Source organism: Rhinopithecus roxellana, chromosome 21 (assembly GCF_007565055.1).
Source record: "Rhinopithecus roxellana isolate Shanxi Qingling chromosome 21, ASM756505v1, whole genome shotgun sequence".
Lineage (NCBI taxonomy): Eukaryota > Metazoa > Chordata > Mammalia > Primates > Cercopithecidae > Rhinopithecus > Rhinopithecus roxellana.
The window spans coordinates 17,122,918-17,140,421 of NC_044569.1; the positions used below are offsets into that span (position 1 = coordinate 17,122,918).

Here is a 17,504-nt window from a genome sequence, read left to right on the forward strand (position 1 = left end):
TCTTGGTTTCTGAGATAAAGCATACTGTTTCTTGTGTCCCAGGTAGCCATTTTTGATGGTTTTAAATTTTTACTGTTCATGTTTGTGTCTAGTTTCCACTTCTGTATTAAAGTCTAAATTGTATAGAACACTCTTAGCAAATGAGCATGTGCCAGTTTTGATGGTTAGCATCTAGTTTCACATATAATAATTTGATTGATATAAATTGCAAAATCTAGATAATTGCCTTTTCAAATGGCACTCATACAAAGTTTTCAAATACTCAGTTAGTTAGATACATTTAGTGAAAATACTATGACTAATGCTGTAACTGTTCCCTTCTGGGAAGCATCTGTGTCTATATGAGCATCATCAGGGGATGTGCCTGTGAGATTATCTTGGAAGTAGAGCTCTGGGCCTTCCATTTTCAGCCCACTGCATTTCCTGTCAGACCTTGAAACCCATTGAAATGTTATAGTTCGATGAGATCCCTTTATGGATGAGAGGATGCCCAACTTTATGGATTGCATGGGAGCTGGATGCCTGGTAGGGCCTGTCTGTTGGAGAGTGATTGCTTAGCATTGCATTATTGGTTCAGAAAGTGAAAGTACTGGTAGACGTCCACATAAGATGGTCTTTAAACTGTTTCTCGGCATTTATGAGCATGATTTTTTTGTAGTGTCTGAAGTAAGAGTAACTTTTAGTTATAAAATTAGCAGTGTAGGCCGGGCGCGGTGGCTCAAGCCTGTAATCCCAGCACTTTGGGAGGCCGAGACGGGCGGATCACGAGGTCAGGAGATCGAGACCATCCTGAATAACACGGTGAAACCCCGTCTCTACTAAAAACTACAAAAAAAACTAGCCGGGCGATGTGGCGGCGCCTGTAGTCCCAGCTACTCGGGAGGCTGAGGCAGGAGAATGGCGTGAACCTGGGAGGCGGAGCTTGCAGTGAGCTGAGATCCAGCCACAGCACTCCAGCCTGGGTGACAGAGCGAGACTCCGTCTCAAAAAAAAAAAAAAAAAAAATTAGCAATGTAAAACTTAGCATTTAAAACTTAAATATTATATTTATTATATCTTCTATTCTAGCAAGATAGTGATCTTCCAGAAGGAGCCACTGTCCCTGCGTTGGGATTATCAAATAAAGCTGTCTTTCAGGGTAAGGCTTTTGTCTTCAAAATTATTAAACCCATAGTGGTACTTAAACCCCAGTCACACACTTGTGTAATGTCTACCTAATGTTTGTTACAGCTGATTTTTTTTAAATCACAATATATGTATCTATCTTTTCTATCACCTGTTTCGTGATAAGTACTCTTTGTACACACTCAGACCACTGAAGTAGATGCAGTTTTCACAAAGCAAGTTTTCTTTTTTTTTTTTTTTTGAGACAGAGTCTTGCTCTGTCGTCCAGGCTAGAGTGCAGTGGTGCGATCTTAACTCACTACAACCTCCGCCCTTCGTCTCCTGGCTTCAAGCAATTATCCTGCCTCAGCCTCCCGAGTGGCTGGGACTACAGGCATGTGCCACCACGCCCAGCTAATTTTTTGTGTTTTTAGTAGAGACAGGGTTTCACCGTATTGGCCAGACTGGTCTGGAACTCCTGACCTCAGGTGATCCACCTGCCTTGGCCTCCCAAACTGCTGGTATTACAGGTGTGAGCCACCACGCCCTGCCACAAAGCATGTTTTTTGGTATTAGAACTACAGATGAGAATGTGGGTAACCTGAAGAATTGGTTGTGTAGTTTTAAAAGTTTGGAAACTGATAGATCAAAGAAAATGGAAAGAACCTTTATGGAGTTGATTAATGCCGCTAGGAGCCTGTTTGGAAAATACTGGAGTAATGGAAATACTCTTGCTTTTAGAATCACCTGGACACAGCTGTGAATTACACCACTTTGAATTACCACTGCTTTCTATCTGGTGGCCTTAATATTGAGACGAGCAAAGGAGATATAAAAATAGTGACTATATTCTTGATGTGTTTCTTCAAACTAGGAGATATAGCTTCTCAGCCTTCTGATGAAGAGGAGCTGTTAACTAGTACTGGTTTTGAGTATCAGCAGGCGGCCTTTCAGCCCTCCATACTTACTGGTAAGAAGTGACAAAGACAATTTAACAAATCAGTAGAACACACAGTATGTTATCTATTGCTGCTGACCTAAATAAGTGCTATAGAATTCACTTTTGTATTTGGATGAACATAGAAAAAAATAGGTTCAATTTATTCTAGAGCCTCCCACTGAGGATCATCTTCTGCAGAATACTTTGTGGCCTGAAGTTCAAAAACTGTAAGTTAAACTGTATTTAGCTCTTTGGTCTGATTATGTCATAACTTGTGATTTTTCCTTTCCACCCCACAATTTGATTTCTCCTTTTTCTTCCTTCTACCTACCTTTTTCCTCTTCCTCTATATATCTCTTAGTGGCTCTTCATAAGGAATAAGAATTAAACCTCACGTTTATTTCTATATTACTATTTATTGTGTTCATTAGTTTTGTTTATTCATCTTATTTTTAAAGTAGAGAAGGATAACATTATATATTTTTTCTTTGTTAAAAAGACTTGGCTGGGTACAGTGGCTCACACTTGTAATCCCAGCACTTTGGGAGGCCATAGCAGGAGGATCACTTGAGGCTGGGAGTTTGAGACCAGCCTTGACAATGTAGTGAGACCCTATCTCTACAAAAAATTTTAAAAAATTAGCCAGGCATGATGATGCATGCCTGTAGTCCCAAGCCACTTGAGAGGCTGCGGCTGGAGGATTGCTTCTGCTCAGGAATTTGAGGCTGCAGTGAGCCATGATTGCACCACTGCACCCCAGCCTGGGTGACAGAATGAGACTTTGCCTTTAAAAAAAAAAAAGACTTAAGTTTTGTTGTTAGTCATGGATTTTTTGTCTTTGATGGTTCCTGATGAAAACCTTTCCATGGTTTATTGTTTAGATACTGGCTGGTTGAAAGTAGGAGGTGAAAACTTGTATGTTAATTGTTTGAATGAGTTATATTACTTATAGGAAGCTGGCATTTTTCTCCCATCTCCCTGTCTTTCTCTCAAATGTTTACCTAGACAAACATCCAATATTCCTCAAAAGAATTGTTTGTTAGCTAAAGAGATTGATGTTACTCTTTTTACTTTCAAAAATTGTGTGGCATGAGAATAGATTTATTTGCTAATAGTATATATGTTTCTTTTTAAATTTTAGATATGGACATGGTTATGAAATATTTTGTGTTACTTGTAACAGTTCAAAGACTCTGCTTGCCTCAGCTTGTAAGGTAGGCAATTTTACTTTTGATTCTGCTTGGTCACAAGTTACTTGGGTCATCAGGCTCCTGCCAAGTTTGGTAATGATTTAGGCAGAACTCTACATGAAAGGCCACTAATCCTTGATTTTTTGAATCTTACTTTCTCAATTTCTCTTACCCTTCTGTCTCTTCAAAAGCTTATGGGTTTCATTTTAAGTCTGTTTCAGCTGCACATTTTGAACTTATCTGTGCCCCCCTACTAAAAGTGATTTAATCAAATATCTCAAAATGACAACTGGAATCCCAGCTACTCAGGAGGCTGAGACATGAGAATCACTTGAACTCCAGAGGCGGAGGTTGGAGTGAGTCGAGATCGCGCCACTGCACTCCAGCTTGGGTGACAGAGTGAGACTCTGTATATAAAACAAGGATATCTCAAAATGATGCTAAAAATGTGATAAATTTTAAATAATTGGAGTCCTAGAGACACAGGGAAATGAGAAGAGGAAATCTGGAGTGAAGTCCATCAGACTTTTTTTGAGGACACTCTTGGCACTGACCTAAGGCAGATGACTTTTGCATTTACTTAGAAGGATGATCTTGAATTCATCTTTCAGTATTTATTCATATCCTATGGATATAGCAATTATGGAGGATTATCTGAAGGGTCTGAAACCCACACATTCCTCTTAAATTTTCTGAAATTTATTTGTTTTAAATATGGTGGTAAGAGCTGCCCACCTGCATGGGCTCGTGTCCCTGCATTTACTGTGGATTTGTGCCGCTGATCTGCATTGAGAGGCATCATAAGAAATACTGCTGTGCTTCCCCTACACCCACCACTACCCCACTTGTTTATTCTTTGAAATGGTACTGAGAGGACTTCCTTCTCTTATAGGAGCCTTTGGGGAAAATGGAGTTCAGTAGTTCAACTGTCTGGGCTTCTAATGAGCAGATAATTTGTTTCTAACTTAGGGCACTGTGAATCCTGTAATTGATTTTTTTTCCCCTTTTCAAGTTGACTCACAAGATGTACATCCTCTAAACATTTTTTAAACAGCTGTATTTAGGGTTATTCACATACTATAAATTGTATGTTTAATGTAAACAATTTGACAAGTTTTTCCCTGTATAAATCATCATTACAATCAAGATACTGCATATATCCATCAACCCCCAACATTTTCTATGCTCTTTGGCAATTCCTCTTTTCTACCTCTCCCTTTCCCCTCCTGCCTCCATCCTTAGGAAACCATTAGTCTCCTTTTTGTCATGATAGAGTAGTTTGCATTTTCTAAAATTGTATATAAATAGGATCATGTAAGTATATACTTTTTTGGTTTTGCTTCTTTCATTCATCATAATTGTTTGAGATTTATCCATGTTTTTGCATGCGTCAGTAGTTCATGCCTTCTTAATGCTGAGTAGTTTTACCTTGTACAGATGTACCACCATTTGTTGATCCATTCACTTATTAATGGACATTTGGGTTTTCCAGTTTTGGGCTTTTAGCGATGGTACAGTTATGAAAATTTATGTACAAGTCTTTGCATGGATATATGCTTTCATTCTCTTGAGTACATAACTGTGAATGGAATTGTTGGATGGTATGGTAGATACATATTTAAAATTTTAAGACATTGACATGCTGTGTTCCCCAGTGGTTACACATTTTTGCAGCAGTGTATTAGATTTCCAGTTGCTCTGCACCCTCACCAGCACTTAATATCAGTCTTTTTAACTTTAACCATTCTAGTAAGTGTGTAACAGCTCATTATGGCTGTGATTTGTATTTCTCTAATGATATTAAGCATCTTTTCATGTTTTTATCCATATGAAAATATGGTGAAACTATTCAAATCTTTTGCCCATTTATTTATTAGATTGTTTTCTTATTGAGTTTTGAAAAGTTTTTAGAATTTTTTTTATAGATTTAGGAGTACAAGTGCAACTGTGTTACATGGATATATTGTGTCTTGTTGAACTCTGGATTTTAGCATACCCATCACCTGAATACTATACATTGTACCTTGAGTATTTCATTCCTCAACCCCTCCCACCTTTTTGATTCTCCAGTGTCTACTATTATTCCACGCTGTATGTCCATGTGTACCCATTGCTTACCTCCTACTTGTAAGCAAGGATGTGTGATTTTTGGCTTTCTGCTTCTGAGTCATTTCACCACTTAGGAGAATGGCTTCTAGTTCCATCCATTTTGCTGCAGAAGAAATGATTTCATTGTTTTTTATGGCTGAGTAGTAGTTCATGGGGGGGGGGGGGTGTATACACACCATATTTTAAAAACCAATTATCAATTGATGGACACTGAACAGTTTTTTATATACCCTGGATACAACTTTATTGGATGTGCTTATGTAGATATTTTTTCCCAGTGGCTTGTCATTCTCCTAACAGTGTCTTTCAAATGGCAGATGTTTTATGTTTTGGTGAAGTCCAGTTTATCAATTTTTTTTTTATTTAGGTTGTGTCCTTCTTATATCTAATCTTTAACTCAAGGTCACAAGGATTTTTCTGTTGTGTTTTGTTCAAGGAGTTTTATGGATTTTTAACTTTGCCTTTAGACCTATGATACTTTCAAATTAATTCATGTATTTGTCATGGAATATAGATTAAAGTTGATTTTCTTTTATTGTAGATACCAGTTTCAGCATCATTTTTTAAAAAGACTATCCCCTTCATCACTGTGTTTTGTCCTTTTGTCTAAAGTCACTTGTTCACATATGTGGATCTGTTCCCTAGACTTTATTGGGTTCTATTGATCTTTTTTGATATGATGCCAGTACCATACTCTCTTAGTAACTATAGTGTTTTAATAATACATCTTGAAATTAGGAAGTATAGAGTTATTTTGGCTATAGTAGATCCTTTATTTTGCATTTTAGAATAAGTTTAAGAGTTTCTACAAAAATACCTGCAAGGGCCAGGCGCGGTGGCTCAAGCCTGTAATCCCAGCACTTTGGGAGGCCGAGACGGGCGGATCACGAGGTCAGGAGATCGAGACCATCCTGGCTAACACAGTGAAAGCCCATCTCTACTAAAAAAATACAAAAAAATGGCCGGGCACGGTGGCTCAAGCCTGTAATCCCAGCACTTTGGGAGGCTGAGACGGGCGGATCACGAGGTTAGGAGATGGAGACCATCCTGGCTAACCTGGTGAAACCCCCTCTCTACTAAAAAATACAAAAAACTAGCCGGGCGAGGTGGCGGGCGCCTGTAGTCCCAGCTACTCGGGAGGCTGAGGCAGGAGAATGGCATAAACCCGGGAGGCGGAGCTTGCAGTGAGCTGAGATCCGGCCACCGCACTCCAGCCTGGGCGACAGAGCCAGACTCCATCTCAAAAAAAAAAAAAAAAAAAAACCTGCAGGAATTTTAATGGAGATTGCATTGATTCTCTAGATTAATTTGGGGAGAATTTTAACAATATTGAGTATTTTGACATATTAATGCAATATATCTGTCATTCCTTCAGGTCTTTAATTTCTCTCAGGATTGATCTTTTTAAAAGTAAACCATTTATTTTGGAATAATTTTCATTTTTTTTTCCCCTCCATGTCACAGTTGTTCATTTCATTTTTTCCCCCTCCATGTCACAGTTTTGATCATGGAATAATTTTTTAAGATCTGAGAGCTACAGTGAAAAGGAAAAAAAAAAAGAAAGCAAGCATGATAATATTAGTCCCTGATGATTCGTTTTTTCTAATCCCAGTCATCTGTAATTCTTCCCAGAGATTAGAAATGTTTGTAGTATGTTATCTCCTAGGAATTTTTTTTGGAATTCAAACAGATAAATAAAATATACTCATAGAAGCAATGTGTTGTTTTTAAAATGGTTTCTCTTCAGTTTATTTTTACTTACTAGCTTTATTGTTTCATCTCTGTCCTACAGGCAGCTAAGAAAGAGCATGCAGCTATCATTCTTTGGAACACTGCGTCTTGGAAACAGGTGCAGAATTTAGTTTTCCACAGTTTGACAGTCACGCAGATGGCCTTCTCACCCAACGACAAGTTCTTACTGGCTGTTTCCAGAGATCGAACCTGGTCATTGTGGAAAAAGCAGGATACAATCTCACCTGAGTTCGGTAAAACAGCTTCTGATTGGGAACTAGTGAAACAGTTATGTCCATTTTATCTACATTAAGCAGCTTTAGTTAAGACAAAGATAACAAGAGTAAAGGGTAGAGCCTCATGTCTTTGAAGCCTTTCAAAGTTCTTGGATAACTGAGGAAGACTTGACCTTCCTGGTAGGATTTAAATAGAGATGATCTTTGTTTGGGTTGACTTACTTGTGATTATGTAGTCAAGATGGCATGTATTCAGATATCTCAGTTCAAGAAACATAAACGTCTGTATGTAGGAAGTTAGGTTTTGCAAATGGTGATAGAATGCTACCACAAAACCTAATGGATGACATATCCTGAGCTAGGATTTTATGGGACAGGAATAATGAAGATACAACTAAGAAAACTCATGGTTGAATGGTTTCTTCTCTCTGAACTATTTTATTAATATAGTACTATTTTAAATTATGAAATATAGAGGAAACCATTATCCTCAGCTTTTTCCTACCCTCTCCAGTCACCTCCTTCATTGAGAAGGGCATACTAGGCATCCATCTGGTTAACATGACCCCTGAGCAAGGTGTTAGCCCACCTACCCACATTCTACTCTGAACCTGGAATAAACTGAAAAAAAAAAGAGGACTAAAAACCTTTGTGTAGTTGGGGCAGTGGCCTATTCCTATTCCCCCAGTTTCTTTTGGTGGATAAGTTCTAGAGAGTGTTTAAAGTATATTTAAGTTGTTTAATCCTGTTTTTAATTTTTCAATTGATAAGACTCACATACAGTTTGGTTTTGTGATATTTCTAGTCTCTTTGTTTCTTGTGTTTTAGAGAATACCCAGGGACTGTAAAGTATACTCAGCAATATGTTTTAGAACAGACTGTTTTCTTTTGCATCACTAATCTTTTCCTAACATGCAGCATTTACTGTTTAAAAAGCTAAAGTTGGCCAGGCACAGTGGCTCATGCATGTGATCCCAGCACTTTGGGAGGCCAAGATGTGTGGATCACCTGAGGTCAGGAGTTGAAGAACAGCCTGGCCAACATGGTGAAACCCCGTCTCTACTAAAAATACAAAAATTGACCGGGCGTGGTGGTGCATGCCTGTAATCCCAGCTACTTGGGAGGCTGAGGCAGGAGAATAGTTTCAACCTGGGAGGCAGAGGTTGCCAAGATGGTACTAAGATGAGCCAAGATGGCACCATTGCACTCCAGCCTAGGCGACAGAGCAAGACTCCATCTCAAAAAAAAAAAAAAAATTAATTAAAGTTGGATGGGTGTGGTGGCTCAAACCTGTAATCCCACCACTTTGGGAGGCTGAGGCAGGTGGATCATTTGAAGTCAGGAGTTTGAGACTAGCCTGGCCAATATGGTGAAACCCCATCTCTACTAAAAAATGTAAAAATTAGCCAGGTATGGTGGTGCATGCCTGTAATCCCTGCTACTCAGGAGGCTGAGACAGGAGGATTGCATGAACCCGGGAGACGGAGGTTGCAGTGAGTGGAGATCCCATCACTGCACTCCAGCCTGGGCATTAGAGTGAGACTTCATTCTCCCTGCAAAAAAAAAATTGTATTAATAATGTATTTATTAATTTGTTATATCTTTATGAATTATGGAGTAATAATAGATACAGTCTTATTCCCTCCTCATAAACAGTTATGTGGTTTTTGTTTTTTAGGGGTTTTTTTTTTTTTTAGACAGAGTTTCCCTCTTGTTCCCCAGGCTGGAGTACAGTGGTGTGATCTTAGCTCACTGCAGCCTCCACCTCCTGGGTTCAAGCGATTCTCCTGCTTCAGCCTCCTGAGTAGCTGGGATTAAAGGCACCCACTACCACACCTGGCTAACTTTTTGTATTTTTAGTAGAGACAGGGTTTCATCATGTTGGCCAGGCTGGTCTTGAACTCCTAACCTCAGGTGATCCACCCGCTTCTGCCTCCCAAAAGTGCAGGGATTACAGGCATGAGCCACTGTTCCTGGCCAACAGTTATGTGTGTTAGGTTTAGTCTGTATAAGGGCTAGAAGTTGCCTTACACTTAAATCTTAAAAGGAAAATATTTTCTTAAGATTTCTTTTTTTAAACATTAAGTAGTGCATTAATCTTTTTTCTGTAGCCTAATATGCAAATCTGCCTACTTTGAGTACGGCTAAATAGCTTCAGGCTTCTTCTATAGGTGTGAGTTGAACTTCAGTTGAGTGTTTTGAAGATGTTTGTCATCAGTCACTACAGAGTGACTAGTCAGTACAAAAGCATTCCCTACTAGAAAAATAACTATAGAAAAATAACTATGTCCACAGCCTTCTGGTGAGCAGTTATCTGTCTTCAGTCTGTTTCAAAAGTCAGTGCATATAAATTGAATATTAAGTCATATGGTGTATATGGCACTTAAACATCACTTCCTAATAGGTAAAAACCCAGCTTTCTCTGCTTTGTGAATAGTGTATATGTATTTCTTTCAGAGCCAGTTTTTAGTCTTTTTGCCTTCACCAACAAAATTACTTCTGTGCACAGTAGAATTATTTGGTCTTGTGATTGGAGTCCTGATAGCAAGTATTTCTTCACTGGGAGTCGAGACAAAAAGGTAATTATTTAAAAACTTATTATTTTTTCAAATTAAAATAATAATTGTATAGGTATGTTTGAATAAAAAATGCATAATCCTGCCTTTCTGTTACAGCTTTTAAAAATCAGCTATGTATTCCTTTCTGTTTTTCATATATGTACATATAAAAAAAGACTTTTCTTGTTAAATTCTATAAGTAAATTTCTCTGAAATGTCAAAAATATGAAGAGAAGACCTTTCAGACATATGACCTTCATCAAATGGTCCCAGTGGAAGAAGAGTAATAAATGAAATTAATCAAGACCAAGAAACCAGGAGGGCAGCAAGGGAGGTAGGGGAATAAGGGAAAAACTATTTTCTAGTTTTCATACTTTTATGAATTTAACATTTTTCTATAATGAATGGTTGTTACCTTTTCATTTGGTGCTAGAAGTGGGTGGAGTATGACTGACCCAAGCTTTAAAAAAGTCAAAACAAAGTAACTAGGAAATTTTTTTTTTTTTTTTTTGGAGACAGGGTCTCGGGTGCAGTGGTACAGTCACAGCTCACTGCAGCCTGGGTCTCCTGGGCCCAAGCAATTCTCCCACCTCAGCCTTGGCCTCCCAAGTAGGTAGGACTACAGGTACTCACCACCACGCCCAGCCAGTGTTTTAATTGTGTAGAGATGGGATCTTGCCATGTTGCCAGGCTGGTCCTGAACTCCTGGGCTCAAGCAGTCCTCCCACTTTGGCCTCCCAAAGTGTTGGAATTAAAGGCATGAGCCACCACATCCAGCCTCCGAGTATGTTCTCCAATGTGACCTTCACCTTTGTTCTCTGAGAAATATCCACCTCGCCTCTAGTCTTTCCTTTGTTTTCATACTCTTTAAAATACCCTTTTGTTCCTATGGACTAGAGGTGGTGAAGCAGTTTAGTGTCACCGTTTCTTTCCCTGCCCTCTTTAGTCACAGACACGGTACAGATCACTGAAGTGGAGGGCTAGCACAGGCAGGGTGTCACTCAAGCTAAACACCTACATGTCAGCCTCTATGGCAGACTTTATGTCTCAGACCCTCCCTTCTGTTCATTTGCCTGTTCTTTCTTGGCATTGGTGTGCCTGTGCTGTGCTCAATGCTGAGGAAGAAGGACTGCTTCTCTCCCCCACAGTCATGCTGTGTTAGTCTGTTTTCACACTGCTCTAAAGAACTGCCTGAGACTGGGTAATTTATAAAGGAAAGAGGTTTAATTGACTCATAGTTCCTCAGGGCTGGGGAGGCCGCAGGAAACTTTCATTCATGGCAGAAGGTGAGGCAAACACATCCTTCTTCACATGGTGGCAGGAGAAAGAAGTGCTGAGCAAAAGGGGGAAGCCTCTTATGAGACTATCAGATCTCGTGAGAACTCACTATCTTGAGAAGAGCATGGAGGTAACCGCCCCCATGATCTGATTACCTCCTACTGGGTCCCTCCCACAACATATGGGGATTATGGGAACTAAATTCAAGATGAGATTTGGGTGGGGACACAGCCAAACCATATCACATGCCTATAGAATATGGTCCAGCTGCTACTCTCAGGGGTAGGTCAGGGCTCCAGTAGACAAGCAGCATTTGCTGGACATTCTCTGAAATGTACTTCTGCTTGCTTGGACAAAGCCTTCTGCTCAGAATCTTGCTTTGGTTCTGCATTTTGCTACTGTTGTCCACTTCACTTCTCTCTCCTTTTGATACGGAGTTTCGCTCTTGTTGCCTAGGCTGGAGTACAGTGGCACCATCTTGGCTCACTGCAACCCCCGCCTCCCAGGTTCAAGCGATTCTCCTGCCTCGGCCTCCTGAGTAGCTGAGATTACAGACACCCACCACCATGCCCAGCTAATTTTTTGTATTTTTAGTAGAAACGGGGTTTCACCATGTTGGCCAGGCTGGTTTTGAGCTCCTGTCTTCAAGCAGTCCACCTGTCTCTACCTCCCAATCTGCTAGGATTATAGGTGTAAGCCACCACACCCAGCCCACTCTCCATTGCTTTATGACCATTCACACATCCTTGAGGTATGAGCTTCCAGGGAAGCCTCATTTCTTAAGGGGTATCATGTAGATCAGGTTTTCCTTATAACTGAGTAGATTCCCTGAGCAATGGACAGTGTAGAGAAAGAGCTAGAAAGCTGATTAGTTCTTTTTTGTTTTTTTTTGAGACGGATTTTCACTCTTGTTGCCCAGGCTGGAGTGCAGTGGTACGATCTCGGCTTACTGCAACCTCTGCCTCCTACGTTCAAGCGATTCTCCTGCCTCAGCCTCCCTAGTAGCTGGGATTACAGGCGCCCACCACCACGCCCAGCTAATTTTTATATTTTTAGTAGAGACGGGGTTTCACTATGTTGGCCAGGCTGGTCTCAAACTTCTGACCTCAGGTGATACACCTGCCTTGGCCTTCCAAAGTGCTGGGATTACAGGTGTGAGCCACTGCGCCTGGCCCAAAAGCTGATTAATTCTTAAATATTTTGTAGTAGCTTCTTGGGGAAGTGCATGAGCCTACTGATGGGACTCCACTGGATCATAACCAATTTGTGAGTGTAGAAGACATGTTAGACACCTTTGTCTGGTCTCTGGGCAGGAACGTTTTGTCTTTGGACCAAAGTGAGCTCTCACAGACGCGTGTCTGCTGTACTGTGCTTTCTTTGTGATGCTTGAAATGTTCTCAAGTCCTGGCACATCATACACAAATGTAAATGATGCATTTAAAAAAATACTGGAGCAAATACTTTGTTGTATCTTTGCCAATGAAACTGTAGTACATTGCTAGAAACCTTGCAGAGAGAAGGCTTTACAGTGTGTGATCTGTCTGTATTAGGTGGTTGTCTGGGGTGAGTGCGACTCCACTGATGACTGTATTGAGCATAACATTGGCCCCTGCTCCTCAGTCCTGGACGTGGGTGGGGCTGTGACAGCTGTCAGCGTCTGCCCAGCGCTCCACCCTTCTCAACGGTCAGTCTCTGTGTGGGGCTTAGTTTTAAGGGGACCACTTGGTTTCTTAATATGTAACCCTCATGTCATTTCATTTGTGAATTCTCCCGGCCTCTGAGTTACTGTCTTTCTTTTTATTTATTTATTTATTTTTTGTATTTTTTGAGAGGGAGTCTCACTCTGTCACCCAGGCTGGAGTGCAGTGGCATGATCTCTGCTCACTGCAACCTCTGCCTCCTGAGTTTGATTCTCCTGCCTCAGCCTCCCAAGTAGGTGGGATTATAGGCATGCGCCGCCACGCCTGGCTGATTTTTTTGCACTTTTAGTAGAGATGAGGTTTCACCATGTTGGCCGGGCAGGTCTTGTTCTCCTGACCTCAAGTGATCCACCTGCCTCGGCCTCCCAAAGTGCTGGGATTACAGGCATGTGCCACTGCGCCTGGCCTCAGTTACTGTCTTTTCCAAAATGCTTATGTTTCTCATAATAATTTTTGAATTGATAGAACCTAATGATTCAGAAGGTAAAATACAGGTTAGGAATGTGGCTCAGAGAGTCTTACTTCACCAAATCTAGGACTGTGGTACTTTTTCTGTAACAAGCATCTTCAGTGGAACAAGGGTCCCTGCAGCCAGCTGGGGAAACACTGGCTTGTGGGCTTTGCCAGCATAGGACACAGATAAATCTGTGTGCAGCCCCTGTAAAGTGGAGGCTCCTTGAGGACACAGCAGAGCAGGGCAGCATGTCCTGGGCTGATGCCTGCAGAGTCTTTTGTAAGGCAGGGACAGTTGGGACACTGTGAAGAACTACTTTAGAGCAATGATGGGGATAACAGAATTTCATGCTAAGTTAGTCACTTTTGTCCCCCTCCCTTAAAAACAGATATGTGGTTGCAGTAGGATTGGAGTGTGGAAAGATTTGCTTATATACCTGGAAAAAGACTGATCAAGTTCCAGAAATAAATGACTGGACCCACTGTGTAGAAACAAGTCAAAGGTATTTCTTTCCTATTTTTGTTTCCATCAGATTAACTAGAAATTGTGGGGTCTTTTGTGGCAAATTTTATGCCACATTTTCATGGAGAGGGACATTTATCTTTATTCATGGTGTCTACCACTTTGTTTTGTGGTAATCTGAAATTGATATATTACACTTGATTTTTAAAAGTTTGCTTGACCAAATTGCTTGCATGCATAATATTGTTTTTATAAACAACCATTTGAGATGAAAGTGCTTTTCATAATGGTGTGTTTTAGAATTTGACTACAGTAGATTCTTAATTTGATTCAAAATGTTTGTGATTTTTAAACGTATTCTGGATTGCACTTTGGTAGTCGTATCCTTATGATTGAACCCTTCACCTCAGATCCTGCAGTGGAGCTTTCAGGCATAGCAAGGCTTATGCCCTGGGCCTCATGCATTTGCCACCTGAGCTGGCATAGAGCACCTACTGTTTACAGCCTCCTCCCCATCCCACCCACCTAGACAGCAGGAATCACTTTTAATCTACCCTTTTACAAGTTTTATTCTTTTTGTGTGTGTGTGAGAGACAGGGTCTCACTCTGTCACCTAGGCTGGAGTGCAGTGGCAAGATCCCAGCTCACTGCAACCTCCACTTCCCGAGCTCAATCAGTCTTCCTACCTCAGCCTCCCAGATAGCTGGGACTATAGACACGCACCACCATGTCCAGCTAATTTTTTTTGTATTTTTAGTAGAGATGGGGTTTCATTGTGTTGGCCAGGCTGATCTGCATCTCCTGGGCTTAAGCAATGCTCCTGTCTTGGCCTCCCAAAGTGCTAGCGTTACAGGCATGGGCCACTGTGCCTGGCCCAGATTTTATTCTTTAAAAATGTCTAAATGTGGCTGGGTGTGTTGGCTCATGCCTGTAATCCCAGCACTTTAGGACGCCAAGACGGGAGGATTGCTTGAACCTAGGAGTTGTGAGACCAGCCTGAGCAACATAGTGAGACCCCCAGTCTCTACCAGAAATAAAAGAAATTAGCCAGATGTGATGGCACATGACTGTGGGTCCCAGCTACTTGGGAGGGTGAAGTGGGAGGATCACTTGAGCCCAGGAGGTTGAGGCTGTAGCAAACCATAATCACACCATTGCACTCCAGCCTGGGTGAGTGAGACCCTGTCCCCCCTAAAAAAGTATAAACGTTCAGAAAGCTACTCATATCATTCTGTGTCATATTTTCTTAGGCTTTTTCAACCTTCGTATATCTGTACTGTTGAAAATACAATTTCAAATAGCAATTTCAAATGACAATATGATGAGGGTGAGTGCTTAATGGAGAGAGATGTATGAGCAATGTCTTTTATAAGATATTTCATCCAGCAGATCTCGTCATGTCATGTCAACCAAACATATTAGTGCTCATTATCATTATATTTATTACAATGAGATATTGCCATGCCCCCATGGCTTCCCTCCTGCCTCTCTGGGCTGGGTTTAGCAGTTGAACTAGTTTGTGCTGTTGCTTGCTGACGATGGAAGAAATCTGTTGAAATTCCATGCTTCAGGCATTTGAAAGGCACCCCTTCTTTCCACTTTGCCTGCCCACAGTGCTCCCTTCACCTCTAACCTGGTGTGAAGACCTCTTCAATGGCCCCCGTGTGGGACACTGGCGGGAAGCCACTTAGAAAGTGCAGGAAGGGAACATGTATAGAATTTGAGATTTTTGTCTGAAGAGGTTGTTTTTTCCTTTGGTCATTATGGTGACTTAAGATTTGCAAGATGGAACTAATGCATGACTTAACATATTATTTGGATTGCTAATATTTCAGTTACCAAATTCCAAATACCGTTCAAATGAAAGCTTTTGCTAGTAATATATTTACAAAGGTAATATAAGCAAACACTACCCTTTACGTTGGTTTGCCAAACTCCCTGTTTTCTTAAATGTGACGTGTTAATATGCTGGATTTAAAGGACATTACCAAAAAGAAAAAAGAAAAACCCACTATCTCAAAGCTTACATAGCCAAACAAGTACTGTTCCTCAAAGTAACTCCCTTGGAAAGAATTATACCACATATGTTTATTTCAGTAATTTCACTACTTCAAATCATTCGTTTAATGAAATGAGAGAACTTTGATCCATAATAATTGAGATTCCAGTGATGTTGCTATCACTTAAAATATTCTTGGAACTTCTCTGTAGGAATTGTGTTCAGAACTAGGTTACTAGTGATGCAAGAAAACAAATTATAATGCCTTTTATAGTGTTATTTCAATCGTTTCCTCTTTTTAAAGCTTGCCATTTATATTTATTATAAAGCTTACTTCCAGGTGCTTTCAACAGATTCATCCTCAGAGGAATATGAGCTATCATTGAGAGTACTCAAATCATAGTCTGCATAATATGGAGGCATTTTCTCTAGAGTAATTTCAGCAAACAGTTGAGGCACAGCAGCACTGTTATAACCTCCCAGAGTGACTATTTGTAAGGGCACGCAGTCATCTTGTTGCATAGGTTCAAGGAAGACTGATTTTTTAAAATGGGTTTCATGATTCATTCTTCCCTTTTAATCATGAGAATGCATCTGGTGACAGGGACTGTCAGCAAATGAGAGTATAATGTGAGTGCTCTGGTGTTGTTTTCAGTGTTTACTGCCCTAAAACCTACTTAGGTTTTTCACTTTAGTGCTTTCTGGTTTGGGAAGCTAATTTGGAGGGTAAATTTATAGAAGATGTTGTATTTTCGTAGAGATTTGTTACTAACATACCTTGGTAACATTCTGGGTCTGCCTTTTTAAAGGGCTGGGGTGGTAGGGGGTAGGGAGCATTAATATGATGGTCTTGCCCAAGGTCACGCAGTTAGAGGTCACACTGGAGACCAAGACTCCTTCATTGGGCAGTACATTAAATCTTTCATTGTCTTTCTTTACCCAGTAGTAAAAATGCAATTCCATCCCCCTCACAGGGATGTCAAAAAAATAAAATAATCTAGAATATATAGTAAAGTTGAAATTGTTATAAATAAATTTAGTAATGTTATCTAAAAGACTAACTGGAATATCCATTTCATGAAATTCCATTGATCATTAAAACAACATTTATTTTAAAAATTTTTACCTTTTATATTTTTTAAACAACATTTGACAGAGATTCATTTGTCTGTTTCTTGCTCCTTTTGGTGATGTTATTGCCAGTGAGTAAGATTAAAATTTAGTCTTGCAGTTTTATGTAAATATAGTAAAATATTTTCCAGGTTAAAATAAAATGGTTAAAATGCTAATGATGGTATTTTAAAACCTGTACATTTCAATTTTCAGGTTTTAACTTCCATTCATGTTTACACCATTAATTGGAAAAACATTTCATGACTTCTCTATCTTTGTTTTAGCCAAAGTCATACACTTGCTATCAGAAAATTATGCTGGAAGAACTGCAGTGGAAAAACTGAACACAAGGAAGCAGAAGATGCTGAGTGGTTACATTTTGCAAGCTGTGGTGAAGATCACACTGTGAAGATACACAGAGTCAATAAATGTGCACTGTAATGGACTTAATAACTACATGCTTGCAGTCACTGGTATCTTAAAATATTATCACGTAAATAGATCATCTTTGCCTTCATAACAGAACTGAGTTTCTTTCTTTTTTTTTTTTTTTTTTTTTTGAGATGGAGTCTTGCTTTGTTGCAACCTCCACTTCCCAGGTTCCAGCAATTCTCTTTCCTTAGCCTCCTG

At 40.1% G+C, this 17,504-nt stretch overlaps 1 protein-coding gene across 2 annotated transcripts in view; it reads left to right on the forward strand.

Moving 5' to 3' along the window:
- Window positions 1–17,394, forward strand: part of ELP2 (elongator acetyltransferase complex subunit 2) — a 41,335-nt gene extending 23,941 nt beyond the window's left edge. For both annotated transcript variants that reach the window (XM_010362696.2, XM_030925785.1), the window contains 9 exons: window positions 1,069–1,138; window positions 1,979–2,074; window positions 2,214–2,271; window positions 3,186–3,258; window positions 7,136–7,328; window positions 9,768–9,889; window positions 12,697–12,830; window positions 13,689–13,802; window positions 17,159–17,394. In XM_010362696.2, coding sequence (XP_010360998.2) covers window positions 1,069–1,138; window positions 1,979–2,074; window positions 2,214–2,271; window positions 3,186–3,258; window positions 7,136–7,328; window positions 9,768–9,889; window positions 12,697–12,830; window positions 13,689–13,802; window positions 17,159–17,315 — 1,017 coding nt within the window. In that variant the 3' untranslated portion in view covers window positions 17,316–17,394. The remainder of the gene's footprint in view (window positions 1–1,068; window positions 1,139–1,978; window positions 2,075–2,213; window positions 2,272–3,185; window positions 3,259–7,135; window positions 7,329–9,767; window positions 9,890–12,696; window positions 12,831–13,688; window positions 13,803–17,158) is intronic.
- The last annotated feature ends 110 nt before the right edge of the window (window positions 17,395–17,504 follow it).